Genomic DNA, 26,599 nt, shown 5'->3' on the forward strand with positions numbered 1-26,599 from the left:
AATATGTTAACCAAATTGCTCAACCCAACTTAGTTATTTTCAAGAAATGTTAATTAAGTGTTTTGTCACTTAGATGCAGTTTCCTCTCCTTCTACCATTAAAATCATAAAACAACCCTAACATAAGCATATTTGCCTCTTTGGAAGGAGCAATAATCATGCCATTTTGGGAACATTCTTTTATATCTTAGAACAAAATATTCAGTCACTGGCACTCTACGTTCATGAAAGATAATGCCTTATATTGGAGGAATGAAACCAATATCATTGGTCATATAAAGTGAGACCCAAGGTAAAAAATGCTCACAACTAAACACAGATACATACTAAAAACATATACACAGGGACTAGAGAGAATTATTTTTTCCTATTATTTGTTAATTCTTCAGAAAAGTGTGAGATTTGACTCCTTAGGATAATGGCTTGTTTTTCCTAGTTTCTTAGAAAGAGGTAAGTTAGTTTTCTTATTCTCTGAGTATCATTTTCCAAGTTCCTGTGTAGAGAGGTGTATGAGGGAAAGTGACAATCAGGAATATCAACTACCAGTATTTAAGAGATTTAGCTGGAGTAAGTGTGGTGGAACACAAACTAAGTAGAACTGATGCAAGTGACTTCATTTATTCTCACCCTCACATTATTACACTTTCCAACTTCCTTGAATATGTCTCTGGCCAGAAAACATTGTCTGCTCCCTAAAAGAGTAGTATACTGAATTCCAACACAAGGGGTAGGAAGGGAGAGAAGGATGTGTAGAGATGGTTGGGTAAGCAGTGGTAGAGTGGTTTCAATAGAAACCCATCTATAATTTTATACTGGAGAATGTGCAGTCTTCAAGGGAAAGTTTTCCAGTGGGATAGTGATTAAAGGATAAAAAAAGCTCTAAATATCCTTAATGTAAGAACAAAATTGACCAAACATGTGTCTTTGGGGCACTGTTAATATGCTGAGGGGTAGGTCAGCACGACATAAGGGTTCCTTTTGCCATCCCAAGATATATTTAAGACCCTGCTATTTATGGATTATAGAATTTTATAATGTATCTATTATAGAGACAAAAATGATTATCTAATAATATAGTATGATGATAATGATAGTTTTGATTTTGCCTTCTTCCTTATTAAGAAGAGCAGTTCCTTTCTAGTATTAATGTATCACTTTGGCCTTAGGCCTATCCCAAAGTAAGCATAACCATCACTTTCATTGTTTCGATGTTAAGATTTTTCATGTAAAATGACCTAGAGTTCTTTAAGTACAGATTAGGATCCATGTGGAACAAAAGATTGCCATTTGTGGTGACCAAAATAGTTAGATATGGAATATTTGATTTAATCTATATTTGAATTATCTCTTTTTAAAAAAATTCCAATTTCTTTTATTAAGTTTAGAATATACATTTTCCCCAAAATATATACAATATTTACTAATTACGTTTTCTCAAAAATATATCTTAACTTCATAATGAGAAAAAAAAGTTGCCTTTGAAAAACTTAACAAGAAGTGACGTTTTCTCTCCCTTTTTCTGTTGTGATTAATTATTTTCAAAAATACTTTTACTTTCTGAAAGAAGGACTATGAGTCTGGCATGTAGATGTTTAACAATAGTTTGGAAAGTAAAAGTTAGAAGTATAATGTTTAAAAACGTGAAGTGAAATACTGTGTGTCTTGAAATTTATTTATTACATCATTAAGCAAAATATGATTCTGCCCTGTTTAACTCCTATGATTATAATTCCCCAGCACTTAGAGGAATCCAGCAGATTTTCAATAGTAAGAGCCCTGTAACATGAAGCTTTCACTAAAAAAAAAAGTTCAGCTAATATTTTCATCTGAAAATAAATGATTGTCAATGCCAGGCATAGCAAATAACAGTTTGTTATTCCTGTTTGATCTCTTGACTATCCTGACATTGAGGGAACATCCATATTTTCTTAAAGGTTGAGTAAGGAAGGGCTGTTCTAACAACATCATTCAGTCCACTTGTCTTCCAGCAAATAAGCACAAATAATAAAAAAGGAACCTAAAAATCTAAATTTTACCAAAGGGAAGAATAGAACTTGAAAATAAAAAACTGGTTCTATTTCTAAGTAGTTAATATATTGGTCTCTTACTCATGTGGCATTTTACAGTGAATGGTGCCTAGATTGGAGAATTTACAAATAATCTTTATTTGAAAATTCTTCTTTTAAGTATATGAGTACTAATAATTCCATAAAATGATGTGTATTTGATAATTCTAATTGGTGAATTTGCACTGTAGTTAAAATTAATCATAATTATAACCTTATCTGAAGCTGAAGAGTTTTATATTCTTAATTTGATTCATTTGGTTTTTATTGGCTCTTTATACATTTTAACTGTTTTCGTCAACATATTTTATGATATTTGCCTCTTATGTGATTTTAAGGAAGTCATTGAATTGATGTTATCAAGAAAGATTTTATAAATCAGAATTTCTTGCCTATATCTCAGGCTTATTGTTTAAAGTAAACTTTTGTTTATAAAATATCCCAACATATGTTTAGCTTCATTCTACATTAATACATATAAAGATATGAATATAAGAAACCAATACTAAGTTCATGGTCATGAAACATGGGAATCAACAGTATCCCAACACTATCTTGAACCTACGATGTTTAATTACATATCACATCTACTAAATGTTTTAAATTGATAAAGATTGGCTTAACTTATGGATCATCAAAGAAATTCTCTAGGGAATCCTAGCAAAGTGGGGTACAGAAGACCTAGAGTCCAGCTACTGACTCAGTATGACTTTTGACAAGATGATTAAAGCCACATTTCCTTCTCTAACTAGACACTGGATTGGTTGGTGTTGAGGATTAATGTGTACCCTAGATTTTTTATTTGTAGACCAAATAAAGTTATTCAAGTAATAAATGTGACAGGTAGATCCTGTGCTGTTCCACATCAGGGAAAAGATGGAGGAGGATGAGATATTGCCTTTCCTTAGAGAGGTTTCATTCTTTGCTGGGATTGTAGATCCATGTACATAGAGTAGAAACAGGAAAAACATTGTCAAAATGAGTCAGTTTTAGTTTTCCTGACTCCAGAGTTAAAGTACAGTTTACTTCGTAGTTTCATCATAGGTCTGGTTAATTGGAAGCCTGATGTTTAGACAGCACTTCAGATTCTAAGGGTTGTTGGTCATTACCTACACAATTTAGAATCTTGAAGGATTTGTGTTTCTCTGTACTTACATGAGAATATTATATGTATTCCCTTGAATGTAAAAGTAAGTATTAGATAGGAGGTGTTAGAAGTAGTTAGTGGTAGAATAAAATAGTGCATGCATTGGTCATTCATTCATTTACCCAATAAACATCTATTAAACACAAACATTGTGATGGGTCCTAGGGATGCAGAGGTGGCAAAAGCATGATCTTTGCTTTGAAAGATTGTCTGGTGAGATACATCTTCTAGAAAAGCAGAATACTTTTATGTTGTACTTCTGAAAAAGTAATGATTTGACCTTTAAATATATAAATGTTTGGCTTCAATTAAAAAGATATCTATTAATTCTATGTCAGTACTAAGGCACTGCACTAAATGAAAGGCATTGTAGTTGATGTTACAGAGATCCTCTGGAAACTTTTGAACCAAGATTCCCTGGAATGTGTTGTCTGGTGACTTCTCCCAATCACTGTCAAGGACTAGCCTTCATTCTGTTATGAAGAAGTTCATTCATTCATTCATTTTTTAAAAATTGTTGAGTACCTGACGTGTAATATAGCCAGCACTGATGCAGGCTCTGATGCAGTCATTTGCCAATGTGGACACCTGAATATGGATTCTCATTTATCCCCAGGTCATCCCCCAATCTGTAATTGCAGTATTATCCTTTTTCCTAAAAGGAATGTTTTCCATTTGTTATTGTGGGCTGTTTGTAGTTAGATTATATATGACCAAGCTTCACTTATTCTGATTACCTATGTCATGTTTCAATATCCAGTAAATGATAAGATCAGTATTTTCAGGTCCCTAATGTGTAACAGCTTTATGTGAATCAGATGGATGGGATTGGTAGGTTAATTTAGCCATTTCTTAGTCAATTACATGTTTATAAACACAGCTACACTTATCAAAGAAAGAGTCTAATCAAAAGATGAAGGACAGGAAATGAGAAAAAGTCATATAATATTTCATTTAAAACAAAATATATTCAAATTTTAACAGTAAAGATATTATAATTGAGTGTCTAGTATTGTGATATACTTGGTGAGTAGAAAAAGAAATCAAAAAACTTCAGGCACCTTATAATATATAATCCTTGATTTAAGTAGTTTGGTTAGATTTAAAAATAATTCTGAACGAGTTCTAAATGAGGATACATATATATTTATGCTTCTATCATTGGTATTGTTTAATTACACACACAAAAGCATTTTCAGTCTTATCTATAGCTTATATAAATATTTTTACTTTATCAGCACCACTATGCCAAGGAAATATTTTATATAAAGAAAATTATTTTCAGGAAATAAGGGAACCAGCTTCTTCTGGAAATCCATAGAATCCTTAGCCCAAATATAATGTTTCCAGTACTGACTACAACATCTATTTTAGAGTGGGTTCAACATATTTCAATGTGCATTTTATCATATGCTTACCTCATCCCCTCTATAAAGTAGCTCCTATCAGCTCAGCCATTTCCTAATGTTATGCACTAATGGTAATAACATTGTAACAGGTCCGAGAATGCTGTGGCCCAAACTACTCTGATTCCATGTGGCACTCATACCTGGCCCTGTGTCATTCCTGCAGCATTTGAAGACCAGGTTAAAGACTGGATCCCTTCATTTATACTGATCCCATGAACGACCTGACCTGGCTAAAGTTTGTTGTATTTCAAGATTTAAAACAACTTCTTTCTATTATATTTTTCTTTTGGTGGTATTTGATTTAACCTAAAGGAAAACAAAACAACAACCAAAGATTCATTTCTGCCTTTATTAACCGGAGAGGTAAGAGTGCCAGAGTAACAAGTAGTTTCCAAATGCACAATGAAACACAGGAGTGCATTGGCCAAAGAGAATGCAAAATATCAGCTCTTGCTATAAAGCTAACAATGTGCTGCTCTCTTCAGAATTAGAAAACTATAGAATATATTTAATAACAACAAGTGGTATATGTTTTCATGTCAATGAAAAGTGGGTAAATTTAGATTGTTGCTGTTTATGTGCATCTGATCAAATCTTTTCTGCATTTGACATGAAAATACACTCATACAGCTTTTGTTGGTTGGGTCACAATTTTAGAATAAAACAAACTAGACCATTTGCAAACTAATTTACAAAAGCAAGATCACAGACCACAATACTACTCTGGCAGCTTATGTAAGCTCTCTGCATGATTTTATTTCAGAATCTCTCTCTATGCAGGAGCTTAATCAAAAATTATTTAAGTTGTTAGCACCATATTTTTAAAGGAAAAAATTTTGTGGTGCTGTATCTAATCTTGTGACCCCCACTTCTACTAAAGCGGACTGGCATTATGTTTAAGATATTCTTAAATTACAGATCAAGGAAATGAATACAGAAGACTTAAGGGCACGCCTTTGAAATTTTTATATTGTAGATTAAAGAAAATATTTTAAAAGCTTTTCTGTGGAATTGATTTTCAGAAGCTAAATGCAACTAGTTCATCTGAAGGCAGCACTGTTGACATAGGAGCTCCCGCTGAGGGAGAACAACCTGAGGTTGAACCTGAAGAGTCTCTGGAACCTGAAGCCTGTTTTACGGAAGGTGAGGAAACAATGTGTGTACGCTCATTAGACTTCTCTGATCTAGCCATCTATTCTCTCCCTCCCGGGCTTGCTCTAATCGTCCACATCTATCCAACAACTGTTCCTTTACTTGTCTGTTCGTTGCTTTTTCTATATCAAAACACAGATGATTTTTGAAAAGGTAAGATTTAATTTATGTAATCAGATATTCTATTTTTGTGAATCCTGTTCCACTTTAAGAAATGCTGTTAACTATCTGGGTTTTTTGGTGGCCTTCTAGAATCTTTGATAGGAGAGAAAGCCAAATCATACATCTCTCTCTTTAGCTTTAAAAGGAAAAAGAAAAAAATTTTAAATCAAAGAAGTAATTTATTGTTTACTGTTTTGTCAGGTCATAATGGGTATGAATTGATTAATGTATATTTCAAACTGTCCATGAATAACAATTACCTGTATCTGTCAAGGTCAAATATTTTTTATTAGCTCCAAATGATACTAGATTGTAGATAATGAAATGCCAAGATATACTGAGCCATATAATACAGGGCTCCATGCCATTGGAGTAATACTAAGAGGATTTTGTGAAGAAAACTAAAATTATGTTATTTGAGGTATGCATCAGTTATCTCTTGAACAATAATGTTGTGTATCAAACCACCCAGAACTTCTTATCATATAACAAAAAAACGTATATTTTTGCTCACAAGCCCATGGCTGGCTAGGTGGTTTTGCTGATCTTGGTTAAGATTAGTCATACGGCTGAGTTCTTAGATGAGACTGCTGCCTGACTCAGCTCCATCCACACACTGGCCCAGGCTTGTTCTCATAGCGAAAGCAAAGGAGCAGGAGAGGAAGCCTAAATGCCAAGCACTTAATCCTCCACTTACATCAGGTTTGCTTCTGTCCTGTTCACCAAAGCAGTCACCAATCCAGATTCAATGTGGGAATGCGCTACATACAAAGAGGCGTAAAAAATTAGTGCAATATTACAGAGTATGAAATTCCTTATATTTCTTATATAAATCACTATTGTAGGTACAGAACTTTTTCTCTAAAGCCCTAGGAATCACTTCATTCTTAACTCATTTTTTTAGTTAACAGCTATTTAACAATTCATACTATGTCTTAGACCCAGATTCAAAAGTAATTGCTTAAGCAAAAGTTTATTTTAATAACAATGACTGTAGTAATGCTATTTAATTACAACTAATTCTAAAAGTGTTTCATTCATTTTCATTTTATTTAAGAACGTTAAAGCAGTTTTAATTTAGACTTAAGCTAACTTTAAAAATATGTGATTATACAAAGTTAGAAATCAAAATTGAGGTCAATAGATTCAAGGCTTTTGCAGATGATTATGTTGCATACACCTATTGCTTTTGGACTTAAATGCATTGGAGAAAACAAATATTTATATATTAATTGTCAATTTTTAAATTATTTCAGAGAAAGAGCTATTTGTTCAGCATAAGTTATGAGGGAAGCCACTTTTCTTCACTATTTCCTCCAAAATTCTGCACACATTTCAGTGACGTTGATTATGAAAAAATTATGACTTCACAAAACATTTAAGTGGCATATCACAAAAATAATTTCTGTAGCATTAGTTATTACTCCTTCCCAGACCATTAGCTTATTTTTAGGGTCACAATATATGCATAATAATATTTATGGTAGTATCAGCATTTGTCTTTTGTGAAGTTAAAAAAAAGCATTTAAGTATGAAATGTCACCAACATAACATTATAGAAAACAAAAATAATACATAGACACCCACCAACCAACTTTAACAATTTGAATATTTTTGTAATATTTGCTTCAGACTTTTTATTTAGGAATAAAACAGATACAGATTTGGCCCCTTTTGTACCCTTCCAGTATCCCATTCCCTTGGTTTTCTCTCAGAAGTGAATCAGTATCCCAAATTTGGCATTTATCCTTCCCACTAATGTTGGTCTTTTTATGTTAAACAGTGTTTTTTCATCCCATATCCTCTTTAGGGGAAAAAAAACCCCTTAAATCCAGTTCCATTTAATTCATTACAACAAATATTTTCAGGGCATGTAATTCTTCTTAATCCTTTGGGAGTCAGAAACGTGAGAAAGATCTTGCCTCAAAGAAACAAGAAATACAATGCTATTTCTTTCTTTCTTGAGAAACTAATAACATTTAAGTGGACTTCATTAAATTTTCATGAAACAAAGGATATGATCTGGCTGACATTATAAAGTAGCATCTGTTAAATATTTATGCATTAAAATATTAAGCTCCTTCAAAATGAGGTTTCCATTTTTCTATTCATTGAAGGAGAGCTCTCTGTCATGGTTAAAACTCTATGTCATGACTCCTCTCTCACACCCCAGCTCCCCAATATACTGTGTGCTGCCAGGTCCTGTCAACTCAGCAGTATCTTTTGATTCCTGACCACTATCACTAGCATTACCCTTGCTTTCACTTTCTTTAATGTTAAGTTGATTGAATCTCATAGACTCTGGACTCCTTTTCCATCTTCTCTCTTCTAGTCATCCACTGCCTTGTGCAGGTAAAGATCATTCTAAATCAGTATTCTTATCAGGTAAATCTCCATAACTCCCAAATAAATCCTTCAATGTTTTCCCCATTATATAGCACATAAAATCTAAGTTCTCTAACTGAATCATTCGAGTCCTTTTGAGATTGGCTTTCAAGTGTCTTTTCTAGTCTTGACTCCCAATTCTCTGCTTCATACAATTTCTAGACTTTTCCATCACCAAGTTTTATTAATATCACTTTTTCTGCATTCCTTTACAGCTCCATGTACTAGACCTGATTCTTACACATCCTTCAAAGTCTATCCCCAAGTCCACTTTTTCTGTAAAGCTCAGTATTAGAAATTTATTTTTTAACATCTTTATTGGAGTATAATTGTTTTACAATGGTGTGTTAGTTTCTGCTCTATAACAAAGTGAATCACCTATACGTATACATATATCCCCATATCTCCTCCCTCTTGCGTCTCCCTCCCAACCTCCCTATCCCACCCCTCTAGGTGGTCACAAAGCACCAAACTGAGCTCCCTGCGCTATGCATCTTCTCCCCACTAGCTGTCTGTTTTACATTTGGTAGTGTATATATGTCCATGCCATTCTCTTACTTCATCCCAGCTAACCCTTCCCCCTCCCCGTGTCCTCAAGTCTGTTCTCTACATGTGCATCTTTATTCCCGTCCTGCCCCTAAGTTCTTCAGAACTTTTTTTTGTTTTAGACTCTCTCTATATATATGTTACAATACAGTATTTGTTTTTCTCTTTCTGAGTTACTTCACTGTGTATGACAGATTCTAGGTCTGTCCACCTCACTACAAATAACTCAATTTCGTTTCTTTTTATGGCTGAGTAATATTCCATTATATATATATGTGCCACATCTTCTTTACCCATTCATCTGTCGATGGACACTTAGGTTGCTTCCATATCCTGGCTATTGTAAATAGAGATGCGATGAACATTGTGGTACATGACTTTTTTTGAATTATGGTTTTCTCAGGGTATATGCCCAGTAGTGGGATTGCTGGGTTGTATGGTAGTTCTATTTTTAGTTATTTAAGGACCCTCCATACTGTTCTCCATAGTGGCTGTATCAATTTACATTCCTACCAACAGTGCAGGAGTGTTCCCTTTTCTCCATACCCTCTCCAGAATTTATTGTTTGTAGATTTTTTGATGATGGTCATTCTGACCAGTGTGAGGTGATACCTTATTGAAGTTTTGATTTGCATTTCTCTAATGATTACTGATGTTGAGCATCCTTTCATGTGTTGGTTGACAATCTGTATATCTTCTTTGGAGAAATGTCTATTTAGGTCTTCTGCCCATTTTTGGATTGGATTGTTTGTTTTTTTGATATTGAGCTGCATGAGCTGTTTATATATTTTGGAGATTAATCCTTTTTCCATTGATTCATTTGCAAATATCTTCTCCCATTCTGAGGGTTGTTTTTTTGTCTTGTTTATGGTTTCCTTTGCTGTGCAAAAGCTTTTAAGTTTCATTAGGTCCCATTTGATTATTTTTGTTTTTATTTCCATTTCTCTAGGAGGTAGGTCAAAAAGGATCTTGCTGTGATTTATGTCATAGAGTGTTCTGCCTATGTTTTCCTCTAAGAGTTTTATAGTGTCTGGCCTTAGATTTAGGTCTTTAATCCATTTTGAGTTTATTTTTGCACATGGTGTTAGGAAGTGTTCTAATTTCATTCTTTGACATGTAGCTGTCCAGTTTTCCCAGCACCACTTATTGAAGAGGCTGTTGTTTCTCCATTGTATATTCTTGCCTCCTTTATCAAAGGTAAGGTGACCATATGTGCATGGGTTAATTTCTGGGCTTTCTATCCTGTTCCATTTATCTATATTTCTGGGGTTTTTTTTCGCCAGTACCATACTGTCTTGATTATTGTAGCTTTGTAGTATAGTTTGAAGTCAGGGAACCTGATTCCTCCAGCTCTGTTTTTCTTTCATAAGATTGCTTTTGCTATTTGGGGTCTTTTGTTTTCCCATACAAATTGTGAAACTTTTTGTTCTAGTTCTGTGGAAAATGCCATTGGTAGTGTGATAGGGATTGCATTGAATCTGTAGATTGCTTTGGGTAGAATAGTCATTTTCACAATATTGATTCTTCCAATCCAAGAACATGGTATATCTCTCCATCTATTTGTATCATCTTTATTTTCTTTCATCAGCGTCTTATAGTTTCCTACATACAGGTCTTTTGTCTCCTTAGGTAGGTTTATTCCTAGGTATTTTATTCTTTTTGTTGCAATGGTAAATGCAAGTGTTTCCATAATCTCTCTTTCAGATTTTTCATCATTAGTGTATAGGAATGCAAGAGATTTCTGTGCATTAATTTTGTATCCTGCTACTTTACCAAATTCATTGATTCGCTCTAGTAGTTTTCTGGTAGCATGTTTAGGATTCTCTATGTATGGGATCATGTCATCTGCAAACAGGGACAGTTTTACTTCTTCTTTAACGTTTTGGATTCCTTTTATTTCTTTTTCCTCTCTGATTGCTGTTTGAAAACTTCCAAAACTATGTTGAATAACAGTGGTGAGAGTGGGCAACCTTGTCTTGTTCCTGATCTTAGTGGAAATGGTTTCAGCTTTTCACCATTGAGAACGATGTTGGCTGTGGGTTTGTCATATATGGCCTTTATTATGTTGAGGTAAGTTCCCTCTATGCCTACTTTCTGGAGGGTTTTTGTCATAAATGGGTGTTGAATTTTGTCAAAAGCTTTTTCTGCATCTATTGAGATGATCATGTGGTTTTTCTCATTCAATTCGTTAATATGGTTTATCACATTGATTGATTAGTGTATATTGAGGAATCCTTGCATTCCTGGGATAAACCCCACTTGATCATGTTGTATGATCCTTTTAATGTGCTGTTGGAGTCTGTTTGCTAGTATTTTATTGAGGATTTTTGCATCTATATTCACCAGTGGTATTGGCCTGTAGTTTTCTTTCTTTGTGACATCTTTATCTGGTTTCGGTATCAGGGTGATGCTGGCCTTGTAGAATGTGTTTGGGAGTGTTCCTCCCTCTGCTATATTTTGGAAGAGTTTGAGAAGGATACGTGTTAGCTCTTCTCTTAATGTTTGATAGAATTCGCCTCTGAAGCCATCTGGTCCTGGGCTTTTGTTTGTTGGAAGATTTTTAATCACAGTTTCAGTTTCAGTGCTTGTGATTTGTCTGTTTATATTTTCTGCTTCTTCCTGTTTCAGTCTCAGAATGTTGTGCTTTTCTAAGAATTTGTCCAGTTCTTCCAGGTTGTCCATTTTATTGGCATATAGTTGCTTGTAGTAATCTCTCATGATCCTTTGTATTTCTGCAGTGTCAGTTGTTACTTCTTTTTCATTTCTAATTCTATTGAGTCTTCTCCCTTTTATTCTTGATGATTCTGGCTAATGGTTTGTTGATTTTGTTTATCTTCTCAAGGAACCATCCTTGAGTTTTATTGATCTTTGCTATCGTTTCCTTCATTTCTTTTTCATTTATTTCTGATCTGATCTTTACGATTTCTTTCCTTGTGCTAACTTTGGGGTTTTTTGTTCTTCTTTGTCTAATTGCTTTAGGTGTAAGGTTAGGTTGTTTATTTGAGATTTTTCTTGTTTCTTGAGGTAGGATCGTATTGCTATAAACTTCCTCTTAGAACTTCTTTTGCTGCATCCCATAGATTTTGGGTCATCGGGTTTTCATTGTGATTTGTTTCTAGGTATTTTTTTATTTCCCCTTTGATTTCTTCAGTGATCTCTTGGTTATTTAGTAGCATATTGTTTAGCCTCCATGTGTTTGTATTTTTTACAGATTTTTTCCAGTGACTGATATCTAGTCTCATAGCGTTGTGGTCGGAAAAGATACTTGATAAGATTTCAGTTTTCTTAAATTTACCAAGGCTTGATTTGTGACCCAAGATATGATCTATCCTGAAGAATGTTCCATAAGCACTTGAAAAGAAAGTGTATTCTGTTGATTTTTGATGGAATGTCCTATAAATATCAATTAAGTCCATCTTGTTTAATGTATCATTTAAAGCTTGTGTTTCCTTATTTATTTTCATTTTGGATGATCTGTCCATAGGTGAAAGTGGGGTGTTAAAGTCCCCTACTATGATTGTGTTACTGCCGATGTCCCTTCTTATGGCTGTTAGTATTTGCCTTATGTATTGAGGTGCTCCTATGTTGGGTGCATAAATATTTTCAATTGTTATATCTTCTTCTTGGATTGATCCCTTGATCATTATGTAGTGTCCTTCTTTGTCTCTTGTAATAGTCTTTGTTTTAAAGTGTATTTTGTCTAATATGAGAATTACTACTCCAGCTTTCTTTTGATTTCCATTTGCATGGAATATCTTTTTCCATCCCCTCACTTTCAGTCTGTATGTGTCCCTAGGTCTGAGGTGGGTCTCTTGTAGACAGCATATATACGGGTTTTATTTTTGTATCCATTCAGCCAGTCTGTGTCTTTTGGTGGGAGCATTTAATCCATTTACATTTAAGGTAATTATCAATATGTATGTTCCTATTACCATTTTCTTAATTTTGGGGGTTTATTATTGTAGGTCTTATCCTTCTCTTGTGTTTCTTGCCTAGAGAAGTTCCTTTAGCATTTGTTGTAAAGCTGGTGTCATGGTGCTGAATTCTCTTAGCTTTTGCTTGTCTCTAACGGTTTTAATTTCTCCGTTGAATCTGAATGATATCCTTGCTGGGTAGAGTAATCTTGGTTGTATGTTTTTCCTTTTCATCACTTTCAATATGTCCTGCCACTCCCTTCTGGCTTGCAGAGTTTCTGCTGAAAGATCAGCTGTTAACCTTATGGGGATTCCCTTGTAAAAAATATGGAACACTTCATGAATTTGCCTGTCATCCTTGTGCAGGGGCCATGCTAATCTTCTCTGTATCATTCCAGTGTTTTATATGTGTTGCCAAAGTGAGCGCAGTATTAGAAATTAATCTGCTAGTAAACTCTCACAATACCTATTTTGCTTTCTATAACTGTAATATCTGTGGGCAAATCTCCCCTACTCAAAATACACATTCTTTTCAGAACAAGGCTGTGTTTCACACATTCTAGTTTTATAATTTGTCCAATATAATTCCTTGAATAAACAGTTATTCAATAAATATTTGTTGACAAGCCTTTGATATAGTAGACTGCAAAGGTGTCTATTACATTATTGCTGATAATAGCTAGAGTTAAAGAAACATAAATATTCAATAATAGGTGGTGTGATGACTTGGGAGACTGGGATTGACATATGTACACTAATATGTACAAAATGGATAACTAGTAAGAACCTACTGTATAAAAAAATAAATAAAATACAAAAAAATATTCAATAATAGTGGAATCTTTATATAAATTTTGTTTATGTCTGGTAATCTTATTTAGAGAAGCATGTGAAACCTTTCAAAATTCTATTTACTTGTAACAAAAAGGGAAATGTTTATATTATACCATTAAGTTAACTAATTAGAAATCAAATATATATAAAGTCTGTATATGAGTGGAATCATACTCATAGGATAAGGATAGGATGGAAATATCAACTTTTGGTGATTTTACTTCTTTCTGTTGTTCTATAATATGTTTTTATAATGCAATATAATTCATTATAATAGTCCCATAAACACTAAAAAATGTTGAATGAATGAGTAAAAAAAGTATAGATGATTTCTATTTCTACAAGTGAAAGCCATATTAACAACTAGTTATTTACAATATATCAGGTAATAATGTAGATGAATCTCACACCAGCACAAATATACATAATCAAAGAGTAATTTTTTTCTTCATTTACTTTGACATATTTTAGACTGTGTGCGGAAGTTTAAGTGTTGTCAGATAAGCATAGAAGAAGGCAAAGGGAAACTCTGGTGGAACTTGAGAAAAACTTGCTATAAGATAGTGGAGCATAACTGGTTTGAAACCTTCATTGTCTTCATGATTCTACTCAGCAGTGGGGCACTGGTAGGTGAAATATGATTTGCTCTTTTACTTTTACCTGAAATCCTTCACCTTTCCCCTTAATGAACCTCCTCTTACATGTTTTTACAGCAAGGTGTTTGTGAATATGAGAGACATTGTATGACATTTTTAGCACAGTACTTAAAGAGCAATTTTCATTGTTCTGGAATAGGCCTCAAACTGAATCAAATTTAGATCAGTATGATTTTTTGTGAATATTTAAGGAAGGATCTTTTTTTTAGTCATCAGAACCAGTTCCTGTTAAGAATGAGTATGTAGACATGATATGGGATTATCAGCTAAATATCAAACTGTTTAACATAAGCTCCATTGCTACATAAAACCCACCTGTCTTGTTCATGCTGATTCACTAGTGCCAATCGCATTGAATGGCAAATAGTAAACTAACTTAATTACCAATGAGTAGCAAAGTGAAAGCATTACAAACTTATTTTATATCTGATTTCATTCCACAGAATGGTCAATTTGGTCAAAATATTGATTAATATAATGAAAACAGTGTGTCCCGTTTTCCATTTGTTAATGTAAATGTGGTTACCTTTCTTTTATTTGTTTATTTTTCTATTAGTTGCTAGTGTTTGGTGAGTTGATTTTAGTAGGAGGATCATGGCATTATATCTGGAGGCCTCAAAGCCCACCTCTGATTTGATTAAGGATTCTGCAGCCTGTCATGTACTTGGAGCAAAGAAGGTCAGCTCTGTGTTTTAATGCCAAGTAGAGAGGGAACTGTGACATCTTGTCGGTGACTAGTGCCCTTGCTGTAGCAGCTCACTGTTATCAATTACACCCAGTCAGAGATCACCAAAATGCACCAACATGCACAAAGGCTGGCTTCTGAGGGGCTTCTAGCTTCAGCTATAGATAGAGTTGAAAAGCATTTAGGCCCTTGTATTGAGCCCCACTTACAAGCCCAGATCCCCCTTTTCTCCAAAAAAAAAGTAAAATTCTCCTTTCTTCTTGATCCAGACCACCAGGTTACCCTGATAGTTTTTCTTGTAAGAGGACTGAATTAGATAAATGCTCTTTTCATTCCAGAAGGCCTAGGGACTCCGGCAAATGAATTCCCCCTCCCTTTCCAAAGAGCTCTGCAAAATAAGGAGGTTCTAGATATACACCACACACATGCCCAGATTGAGCAAGAGAGATAGAGGAGAAAGCTAGAGATCATAATCCATTCCCCTTTCCCAGGCTAAGGGGGCTCCTTGCCTTACATTTGCATTACTGAAAGGCTACAGTCCACAACTCTGCACTGAACAAAGCAGATCTGCTTGCAGATGATTTTCTGCCTCCTGCTGTAGAGAGAAGCAGCTGGCAATGTCTCAAAAATTTTAAGCTCTTTTGGGGTACCCTGATACCAAAATTTAAAAATTATTTGAATTAATTGGTTGATAAATGCTCAGTCAACAGTCATTTGCATATAGATAACTATAAAGCAAAGTGCAGCTCTGGGAAGCACAAAGTGTTCCACCCTTAAGCACCTGAGAACAGGCTTGCAGCATGTTTTTCTCTAATAAAATACCAATTAGAGACAGTTTATGAAAATGAAATTCAGTGAAGCTTTTTCACTTACAGGCCTTTGAAGATATATATATTGAACAGCGAAAAACCATTAAGACCATGTTAGAATATGCTGACAAAGTTTTCACTTATATATTCATCCTGGAAATGCTTCTCAAGTGGGTTGCATACGGCTTTCAAGTGTATTTTACCAATGCCTGGTGCTGGCTAGATTTCCTGATTGTCGATGTGAGTATTCTGCACATTCTTGATTCATTCTGTTGGCATGTGAATGATATGTGCTAGCAATGGTGCCTGGCATATAAAAGGCACTCAGTAAGTACTGCATGGCCCCAAATATAAATGATGGTTCCCATCTTCCCAATAAGAAAATGCCCCAAAACAATTTTTTTGCTGGTTTAAATGTATATACTTTCAGAGATGAAACAGTCAAATGGAACTTATTGTATGTATTGATTTAGTTTAAATTAATATTTAAGATTCCAAGTTATACAAAATAATATATTACCATAGAAGTTTTGCTTTTATCACTCTCACATTTCATACAATAACTGTATTTAAATTCTTCAAGGGCATCTTTGATGTTACTATATTCATCATCACCAGAGCCTGTTGCAAAGTGTTTGTCCCACAGGTGGATTACTAATTCCAAAAAATTTGAAAGTCCAAATAGCAAGAGACACTTCTTGATTTGTATGATGGCAGAAACAGATTGGCTATTGGACCAATTATTTAAAAGTTTAGTGAAACCACGATGGTGTTGAAAATAAAGATGCAGTATCAGAATATGAAGCTTTAAAAATATGAATATGAGGTTATTCCCTGATTTTTGAGGGAAAATTCTGAGGAAGATCTCACCTTTTTTAATGCATATAATATCTTAACTAAAAAAAAAAAATTTAAATCACTTTCATTTAGTTTTGGAGATTTACTTCTTAAACTCCTTTTAAATTAATAGTCCATTTTGAAAGACTAGAAAGGAACTTAAAGGCCTTTTGTCTAGAAAAGACTAGGCGAGCCAGTGAGAATAGGGGACAGAACACCTGCGGGGAGGGGATGGGTGATGCTCAGAGCTAAGGGAGGAGGAGGGCTCTGGAATTTTCAGGAAAGCACAATGTGTTAAGTAGTGTACTTTACAGATAATATTCTGTTGATTATAATAATTCCTTGGCAATTAAAGATGTATTTTGAAATATAAAATTTACATATGTTGCTAGCAAAGAAAAAAACGGACCCTTTCATGGAGAAAATTATTTTTTACAACTTCAGGTGAAAAATATATCAACTTTTAATTTAGTAGGAGTTTTCTGATCACCAAACAGAGGAAAAAATTTGTAAGAGACAAAGAGAATTCTTTGAATTTAAGAGACAAAAATATATTTTTTCCCTTGAATCTGCCTAAAGCAAATCTATTCTTAAATAACATATAGAGCTACATGAAGAATTATATCAAAAGTTTACTGGCAATGAAATAAGACAATAACTAATACTTAAAACCACATCTGTGTGGACATTACAAACAAAGGAAAAATATACCAAGACAGTACCAGTTATTTATTTGTATAATGAGATTATGGATGATACTTTTCTTTATTTTCTGTATGTGGTTATGATTTTTAATAATAATATCTGGCATTTAATATATCTATGTGATAATAAAGGCATTAAGTCAACACTACCTAAATATGAAGAAATTCTTAAGAGAAATCTAGTTGAAGTCTATAAGCTGCTACTCATATTACCTAGCATACCCTGATATTTACCTTCTTAGATTTAAGAAAACTATTATGATAATGCATTAAACTAATCCATACTTTGCTTTATGTCAAATATATTTATTGAGCATCTATTTTGTTATGGAAGAGACAAATATGAATGCCATTTTTCTGGGCCTATGGGAGCTTACAGACAACTAGTGAGGACAGATAGTATACAGCGAGAAGATGACATCTATATTAAAAGTGCTATCTGCTTCACTGAGGAAGGAGCAAAGGCTTCATGAGGCCAGGGCAGTGTGAGCTGGCTTTTGAGGGATGACATGTCAGCAGGTACAGATGAGGGGAAGGACACCAAAGTCTTAAAGACACTGATGCATGCCAAGCAGGGCTTGTTCACAAAACAAGTGAGGGAAAGCGTTCTGTAATTGGATGATAAGGTAAGAAAGGTAAGTTGGAGAAGAGGTTGAAGGACCTGAGATGCCATACAAAGAGATTTAGATTTATGATTTAGTAATGAAGCCACTAAAGAATTGTCTATGGAAAGTGACAAGAAAAGCTCGCTCTTTCAGGGAGAGAAATTTGGTGGAGGTGTCAGTGATGGAATAGAAGGAGATTACTATTTACAGGCCAAAGACCAATAAAGATCAAAAAGAGAAGAGGGAGCTTCCCAGGTGGCGCAGTGGTTGAGAGTCCGCCTGCCGATGCAGGGGACACGGGTTCGTGCCCCAGTCGGGGAGGATTCCACATGCTGCGGAGCGGCTAGGCCCGTGAGCCATGGCCGCTGAGCCTGCGCATCCAGAGCCTGTGCTCCACAATGGGAGAGGCCACAACAGTGAGAGGCCCGCGTACCGCAAAAAAAAAAAAAAAAGAGAAGAGGGTCTACAGGTATCTCCTTTTCATATTCAGCTACACAAGACATGTAAATTTGAATATTTTACTACTTCTTTAGCCAATAAATACTGCCCCGGTTCAGAATTTTTTTTCTTATGTCTAACTTTTATCTTTCCTCCTTTAATTTATGCCTATCTCTTTTTCATTTTGTCTTTAGAGAAGATAAAGTACTATAGGTCCTCTTGTTTTATATGTAGAAGATCTTCACAACAAATGATAATTCAGTAACTATTTTTCAGTTATCTGTGAAGAGGAGACTTACAAAGTCTAAAAGTTTAGATTTTAGGAAAAATATAAAAACCACCTCAGAAATTTTTATAGATTAATTTTTTCTAAATTTAAAGGTTTTTCTATCTCAGAGGACATGTGCAAAATTAGTTCGAATAAGTCAAGTTTTGTTGTAAAAATTTTCTCTGTGCTTCACTTATTTTTCTTAAAAAGTGTATTTTTTAAATATACACTAACACCATATTCTTAAAACCTATATTACACATCTGTTTTCAGTTTTCTACTTTTGAAATTCAGGTGCACTTTAGGAGAAAATATCTTTTTTTAGTTTATATGGCTTTAATGAGTTTTCTATGTATTTTCAAAGGAAATCAGACATTTCTGTGCCACCTATGGCAGTTGTTCTTTTCCTTTTTAGCTGAGATTTTAGAACTTCTATCAACTGCATTTGTCATCTGTGTAAATGACTAAAGAAAACATTTTTCTGACAATTTCTAATTAGTTATACTAAAATCTCAACATTTTTTTAATGAATTATTTTAATTTTCCCTAATTAATGATCTTATGCCCTCACACTGACATTTACAGGAAGACTAAGCCACTGTTTAGAAACCTAGATCTTTCTGAATGTGTTTATATTCAGAGTCAATAGTGGTTTGCGTAGTTTACTTGCATACTTGTACTAAGTTTTAATTTCTCTTTCAGGTCTGCTCAGTAATATGAGGAATGATAAAGTTTTACAGATCTATAGATGAAAATTTCATTTCGGTGTCATTCTTTTTCTTGCTTTACATTTAATTTTTAAAAATTTTCTTGTCAAGAATCTTGAAAAAAAACACATATAGCTTCTTCTTTTTCATAAGTTTATAGCAGTGGTTTTCAAAGTGTGGCTCACAGGCCAGTATCATTAGCCTCACCTGGGAACTCGAAGAAATGCAAATTCTCAGGCCCTACCTCAAACCTTGGCCAGCGATTTGTGTTTACAGCAAGCTGTCCAGGTGATTCTGATACTAAAGTTTGAGAACTACTGGTTTATTACATAGAGCAAGGTTGAATTGTATAAGCATTTTTATTTGTAAATGAGAAAACTGTGTTGCTTTTTCTGTATAGGTCTCATTGGTTAGCTTAACTGCAAATGCTTTGGGTTACTCAGAACTTGGTGCCATCAAATCCCTCAGAACACTAAGAGCTCTGAGGCCATTGAGAGCCTTATCCCGGTTTGAAGGAATGAGGGTAAGACCAAATGCTTTAGAATTTGTTGGAATTAGAATTGAGAACAAACTGCTGCTTTGAACCTTAGACATGACAAATCCATGCTGAATTTGTGTCTTCTACATTCAGACTCACATAGCCAATCAATCAGTAATATTTGCCAGACATCCATAAACTTGACATTGTTGGAGGCACTCACAGAACATAATGCCTGAATGGTTGCTTCTAATTAGAAACAATTAGATTGCTTCTAATTAGATTTGTTCACTCTGTGGGAAATTTCTAGCATGTTGTATAGGCTTCTGATGTGAGTCAAGATTAGTTATATTCCTTCCATTTATAAACGTGCACAAAATCCCACTCACTGTAATTTGAAACCACCACATCGTTCCTCATCATTTTTCTTCCCTGTTCCATATGATGTATCTTGAGCCTTTTAAAGTTCAAATCTGGCCTTTTAGCTTTCAAACGAAGGCTGAGATGGCTAAAAAGTAGGTCAGCTGTGGAAATCTAACACTCATTTAGAAAGGTGGTACAAAAGAACTCAGAGGAATTTGTGCTGCCGTTTGTCATCCCCTGGGGCACAAAACCTGAGACCACATACCCTCAGCACTGAGGAAATGGTGATGCCCTGTCTCCCTACATTTAGCTATTCAAAAAAGAACTTTTAGATGCTTTTTTTTGTGATATTTTAAAATAGTTACTTAGGACTTTCTCTGAATGTTGCAAAAACAACCAGAAGCAGATGATGTGTGTAGGTGTGTGTGCTCCTATGTTTGTATGCACATGATTGCATAGAAAGGAATGGCTAGCTCTTAAATTCTTTTCACTTTACCAATTTAAAATCTACTGTTTTTGAAGTAGCTGTTTTAATTTTTTAAAAAGAGAATCAAACTTTCAGTACTAGAATGATTTTCATATTTTCTATATCAAGTTTGCATATATAATGACCTAAATTCCTAGTCCTTCCATAGATCTGACTCTCTTCACTTCTTTTTCCATCTCATTTCTGTGCCAGGTTGTTGTCAATGCTCTTTTAGGAGCCATTCCATCCATAATGAATGTACTTCTGGTTTGTCTGATCTTTTGGTTAATATTCAGTATCATGGGAGTGAATCTTTTTGCTGGCAAGTTTTATCACTGTATTAACTACACCACTGGAGAAATGTTTGATGTCAGCGTGGTCAACAACTACAGTGAGTGTAAGGCCCTCATAGAGAGCAACCAAACTGCCCGGTGGAAGAACGTGAAAGTCAATTTTGATAATGTGGGACTCGGGTATCTTTCTCTACTTCAAGTAGTAAGTAACCACCTTATTATTCACTGTGATGTATTATGAAAAGGAGTCCAAAATTCTTCTCAGTGTTTGCAAATACATACTTCCTCAAGCCCATTTGCCTAGATTCTTCCTCAGTCATGGCCGAACTGTCTTTTCTGTGCCATGTTGAAAACTGGACAGCTCTACAAAGTTTATAGTCTCTCAGACTAAGCCTTAGGTTCCCAGCACAGGTCTTTGTTACTGAGATTTCTGTGTAGGTTCCTACTGTTTTCCCCCATCCCTAATCTGAGCAAAGTAGAGGCAGTGGCCTGAGGGTGGGGTTGGAAAGGTGGTGGGGAGAGGCGTGGTAGATTTCTGTCCTCCTTCTCAGGTACCAGACAGTCTCTAAACCCTCGCCAAGTCTCCACCCGCCCAACCTTCACCAACACCGTAACCAAATGTACCCTCACACGAACTCTACCTTGATTCCCCTCTTCCTTCCTGCTGCTTGAATGCTTTCAGATAGGGAGATTGCTCTCTTGCAAATGAAAACCTTCCTATCAAGTCTACTATGTCTGCTATAATTTCATAAAAATCCATTCAACTTCTCAACTGACCACTCTAAGTCATGTCCACATGCTCCCTGAGATGATCCACCTACACAATACCCAACACTAGGTAAATATTGCAGGGTCCTGTAGCACTAAGGAACTGAAAAAAAATGTACAAGACTTGTCTTCAGGATTACTATGCCCACACAAACACACAAAACCAAAATATTTTAAAAAGTAAATTGCAATTAAATATAATGTTTGCTTCAGATTATAATGCTGCTTTTTATAGAATAACTGCCTCAAAATAGTATATTTAGCAATACTGAGGAGAGTTTCAAGAACAAACCATCATGATTGATGGTTAGTGATAATACCACTTAGAAAGGGATGAGCAGAAAAGAAAGCATTAAGATCAAACAACACAGCATATGTTTTCATTTGTCTGAAGGTAGTACTATATACGTGAAATTATTTCATGTTATATTCTTTAGATACAGCAGAGTCAAAAGTTATTGATAATTGCTTTTATGATAGCATATAGTTGTAATCCATCATGATTTCATTATAGATGTTAAAGTTGCATAAAAAGATGTTATAGAAGAATGCAAAGGAAGAGTTTTCAATGCATATGTTATAAAACTTTGCCCAAAGAGTTTAAATATTAATTCAAAACTATTTTATATACCCGTTTTGAATGAATCTTGGTCAATCAATCTGATATTTAATCTCTTTTTAGAATTATAATTTGTGAGGGAAAAAATTAAATGATGTGACTTTTTTTACAGGCCACATTTAAGGGATGGATGGATATCATGTATGCAGCTGTTGATTCACGAAATGTAAGTCTGTTTAGAGAGAAAATTGTTTAATTTGATCCAGTGAATATTTCTGAAGTGTTGTTATTTAGTGATATTGTCAATAAAGTGAAATCATAGGTAAATTTATAGATTACATCTATATTAGAAAAATAAAATATTCAACCTTATATTACACTTTCCAAAATTTGATTTAAATGTATTTCTCTACTCACTGTGAATCTTTTAACATATCTTTCCTAGTAGCTAGCATGGTGCCTGGCACTTAAAAATTTGTTGACTCTATTTGTAAAATGAGACATCTTATTTTTGGTTCTGATAGTTCTGGCCATGAATTAAAAGCCTGCACAGGCACTTTCTTCATCTGTCACAGTTTTCTTCCAGCTTTTGATCTTTCCTCTGATAGGAAGGATCTGACTAGTGGTGAAAAAAGCAAACAGAAAGCAAAATAAACATATAAAAAAAATCCTGGGCTTCCCTGGTGGCGCAGTGGTTGAGAGTCCGCCTGCTGATGCAGGGGACATGGGTTTGTGCCCCAGTCTGGGAAGATCCCACATGCCGCGGAGCGGCTGGGCCCGTGAGCCATGGCTGCTGAGCCTGCGCATCCGGAGTCTGTGCTTCGCAATGTGAGAGGCCTGCGTACCGCAAAAAAAAAAAAAAAAAAAAAAAAAAAAAAAAAAAAAAAAAAATCCTAATGGTGTTTCTCTCTGGGAAGTGAGATTTTTGTGGTAGAAAAAGGGGCTTTCATAATCTACCTTATACACATCAGCACTTTTGAAATTTTTTGTATAATCTCCATTAATTTCTCACTAACAATAAGGGAGGAAATCACATTTTGAAAAAGAGATTGGCTTCTGATATATTGCCAGAGTATAGTAATTAAGCTCAAAATATTATATCCCTGACACCAAAAACCAGGTGGTAACTTAGAAAGAATTCCTGATTTTTTTTCACCTTATTTAAAAAAAAAAAAAAAGAATGAAAGCGCTTAACACCCTGCATTGTATCTATTACTGTCAGGAATCCCAGTTATGGGTTTTTTTGAATAATAGTTACAATTTATTATGTATTACCACTCACTGTGCTGGCTTTCTTACATTACCTTATTTTTTGCAGTGGTTTCCTACCTATTTGATTAATTCATTTAAAATTCTCTCCACCTTTCTTATCAATAACCTACATAACACACAACTTGCTTTCAGTTTCTTCCTTAATAACCTAGCATACACTATCTGCTATGTAACCCCTCAGCATTCAAGCACTTCACAAAAGATGGAGTCCAATTGGCCACTATAATTATGACAGGTTATTCACTCTTACTCTCATTAGTTAATAGAGAAATGCAAATTTAAACCAAAATTAGATATTACCTACAAACCTTCCTGATTGGCAATATTAAAAAGTTTGACAGTACCAAGTGCTGCTAAGAATACACAGCAGCAAGAACTCTAGTATGCTGATTGGGGGGAAATGGATAAATATTCCTTTAAAAAAGTTGAGTATTACCAACATTATTCATTAAAGTTCAAGATATTCTTTAACCCCACAATTCCATTTTTAGCAATATATTCTATAGAAACTTATGTACATATATAGGAGAATCTATGTATAAGAATGAGCATAACTTTTTTTCATTAGTGAAAAACTGGAAACAACTCAAAAGTAGTAGAAATAGGCAAATATTGAATATTAAACAGTATTGAAAATGATATATGAATCCAGTATACATAATGCAGATGAATCTTAAAATGTAACTGTTATAACAAATGTGTCTACTAGACAAAATGTAGACACAACTAACCTTATTGTTCAAGAATGCATACTTAGGTTCTAACTCTAGAGAAAAAGCAAGGAAATAATTACTGTAAAAGTCAGGATAATGATTACCTCTAGCAGGGATGGTAGAATTTATGTTTGGGAAGGATATACCAAGGGTTTCTGACATCTTGGGTTGTAAAGTTCACTTTAAAAGAGTTTATTACATCTAACACTTATGTACTGTGCACTTTTGTGTTTACATAGTATTTAATTTTAAGACATTTTAAAATATTTTATATCACTGTCCACTACACACATGCATAAATAAAATAGAAGTCTTATCAAAGAATAGGCAGTTTTACAATATTTCCAATATTTTCTATTTTACCCTATTTCATTAGGAAAAAAAATTCCATGTTGGCCATTACCCTCTAAATTGATTTCATGACACAATGGGTCATTACCTGCATTCATTGTCACCTGTGACTAGTTAACTGAGTTGGTTAGAACAATGTCCTGTGAGACCTGAACTACAGATTACAGCCAAAGCTTAAACCAGCCATCATACTTTTTTCATCAGAACTGTTCTGGATGAGAGAGGGCATCATTGTTACAAAAACAATGCCTAAGGCCTGCAGAATAGGATGAATCAATAGACTCATTTTCAGAATGGAAAGGTCCTACTGATGTACCTATGTCCACACGTACAGTAATAATTCTAGTCTATCAACAGAAATATGTACTAGAAATCAAACCTTTACTCTTAACCTTTTACTATTGACCGGGTGCTGTTCTAACACCTCTCATATACAATAGTAACATTTAACCTTCCCAACTACCATATGAGGAGTAGGCTCTATATTTTTCCATTTTACAGATGAAGAAGCTGAGTCAGAGAGGGTAAAATTTGAAAGTTTTTAACATAGAACAGTGTGACTACAACACCTCTTCTGTAGGAAGAGGAAATCCTCACTTTGCATGCCCCATTGGGGTCTTGAAACTGCATTGCAAGTGCATTCATAATCTAGGCATTTATTGGGTGAAATTAATTTTAATTATTCAGACTTTTCTATGAGTTGTTTCATTTTCTCAAGTCAGTGAACCTTATTAGAGACTCTTCAATAGGTGTTAGATTTGATGTTTCATAAAATCTGTTTAATTTTTTTAAATTTCCAGTGATAGAGACATGCTTTGAGAATCAAAAATTCACTGATGTCTTTTTTATGAAACATGGAGTAGGTCTAATAGTTATCATTTTTCATATTTTGTAGGTAGAATTACAACCCAAGTATGAAGACAATCTGTACATGTATCTTTATTTTGTCATCTTTATTATTTTTGGTTCATTCTTTACTCTGAATCTTTTCATTGGTGTCATCATAGATAACTTCAACCAACAGAAAAAGAAGATAAGTATACTAAAACTTCATCTTTGCTCTAAAATGTGAACTAAACATATCACACCGTTTCCTTTTGGCTCCAAATGCAGTCAACAAAAAGAATATAAAATTCAGAAATTGTTTTGAGAGACTTAATCATCTATGAGTTTTTAAGTGATTGATAATTCAGATAGCATGTACTGATATTTCCAGTATAGAAATCTGACTAATATGGCATAATTTATGCATTGAATATATACATCTCTAAAATACATATATTAATTAGTAGCATTAGAATAGAATGTGGAGCCATTTTTCACACAATTACTAAGATGAATTTTGTAGCTAGCAAAGAACGTGATTTTTACAAGTTTTTCTTTCATTTCTTTACTTTGGAGGTCAAGACATTTTTATGACAGAAGAACAGAAGAAATACTACAATGCAATGAAAAAACTGGGTTCAAAGAAACCACAAAAGCCCATACCTCGACCTGCTGTAAGAATAACATACTTTCATCATCAATAAAAGCTACGCTATCTATCACTTTTACAGCCCAAATTGCTAGATACTAATTTTTGTGCATTTGCAAAACAAAGTTTTTGCCTTAGCAATGTGACTAGCTAGCCTAAATAGCCTAAGTATTTGTAATTTATATATACATACTATGTAGAAATTATGTAATATATTTTATATACAGACATAAAATACATATTAATAATAATGTTCAGACTTATATGCCAATATTATTCCATAGGATTGATGTCATTGAGGAGCTTCTAATAATGCAGAGAAGAAAACATATTCATATATACATAGTGTGGGAATATTGAACGTTCTCAGAGTGCAGTGGGGACCAATTGGGATAACTGGTACCTCTTGGATATGCCCCATATTCTGTCCAACTTTGCAGATTGAATGGAATCATTAATGGAAAAAGTCACAGTTCTTGTTTTTTCCTGGTTTTTAAGAAAAATCTATTTCCTCCTAGCATCTTGCCCCTAAATCAGAT

The 26,599-nt window shown here is 34.3% G+C and overlaps 1 protein-coding gene across 1 annotated transcript in view; it reads left to right on the forward strand.

The window, feature by feature from the left end:
• LOC307187651 (sodium channel protein type 2 subunit alpha) overlaps positions 1 to 26,599 on the forward strand; it is a 91,995-nt gene that overhangs the window by 57,700 nt on the left and 7,696 nt on the right. Inside the window, exons 18-25 of the mRNA XM_079924027.1 lie at positions 5,644 to 5,764; positions 14,086 to 14,240; positions 15,831 to 16,004; positions 19,724 to 19,846; positions 20,844 to 21,125; positions 22,423 to 22,476; positions 25,482 to 25,623; positions 25,988 to 26,085. Of these exons, the coding sequence (XP_079780153.1) occupies positions 5,644 to 5,764; positions 14,086 to 14,240; positions 15,831 to 16,004; positions 19,724 to 19,846; positions 20,844 to 21,125; positions 22,423 to 22,476; positions 25,482 to 25,623; positions 25,988 to 26,085 (1,149 nt within the window). The remainder of the gene's footprint in view (positions 1 to 5,643; positions 5,765 to 14,085; positions 14,241 to 15,830; positions 16,005 to 19,723; positions 19,847 to 20,843; positions 21,126 to 22,422; positions 22,477 to 25,481; positions 25,624 to 25,987; positions 26,086 to 26,599) is intronic.

Source organism: Stenella coeruleoalba (assembly GCF_951394435.1).
Source record: "Stenella coeruleoalba genome assembly, chromosome: 6".
Lineage (NCBI taxonomy): Eukaryota > Metazoa > Chordata > Mammalia > Artiodactyla > Delphinidae > Stenella > Stenella coeruleoalba.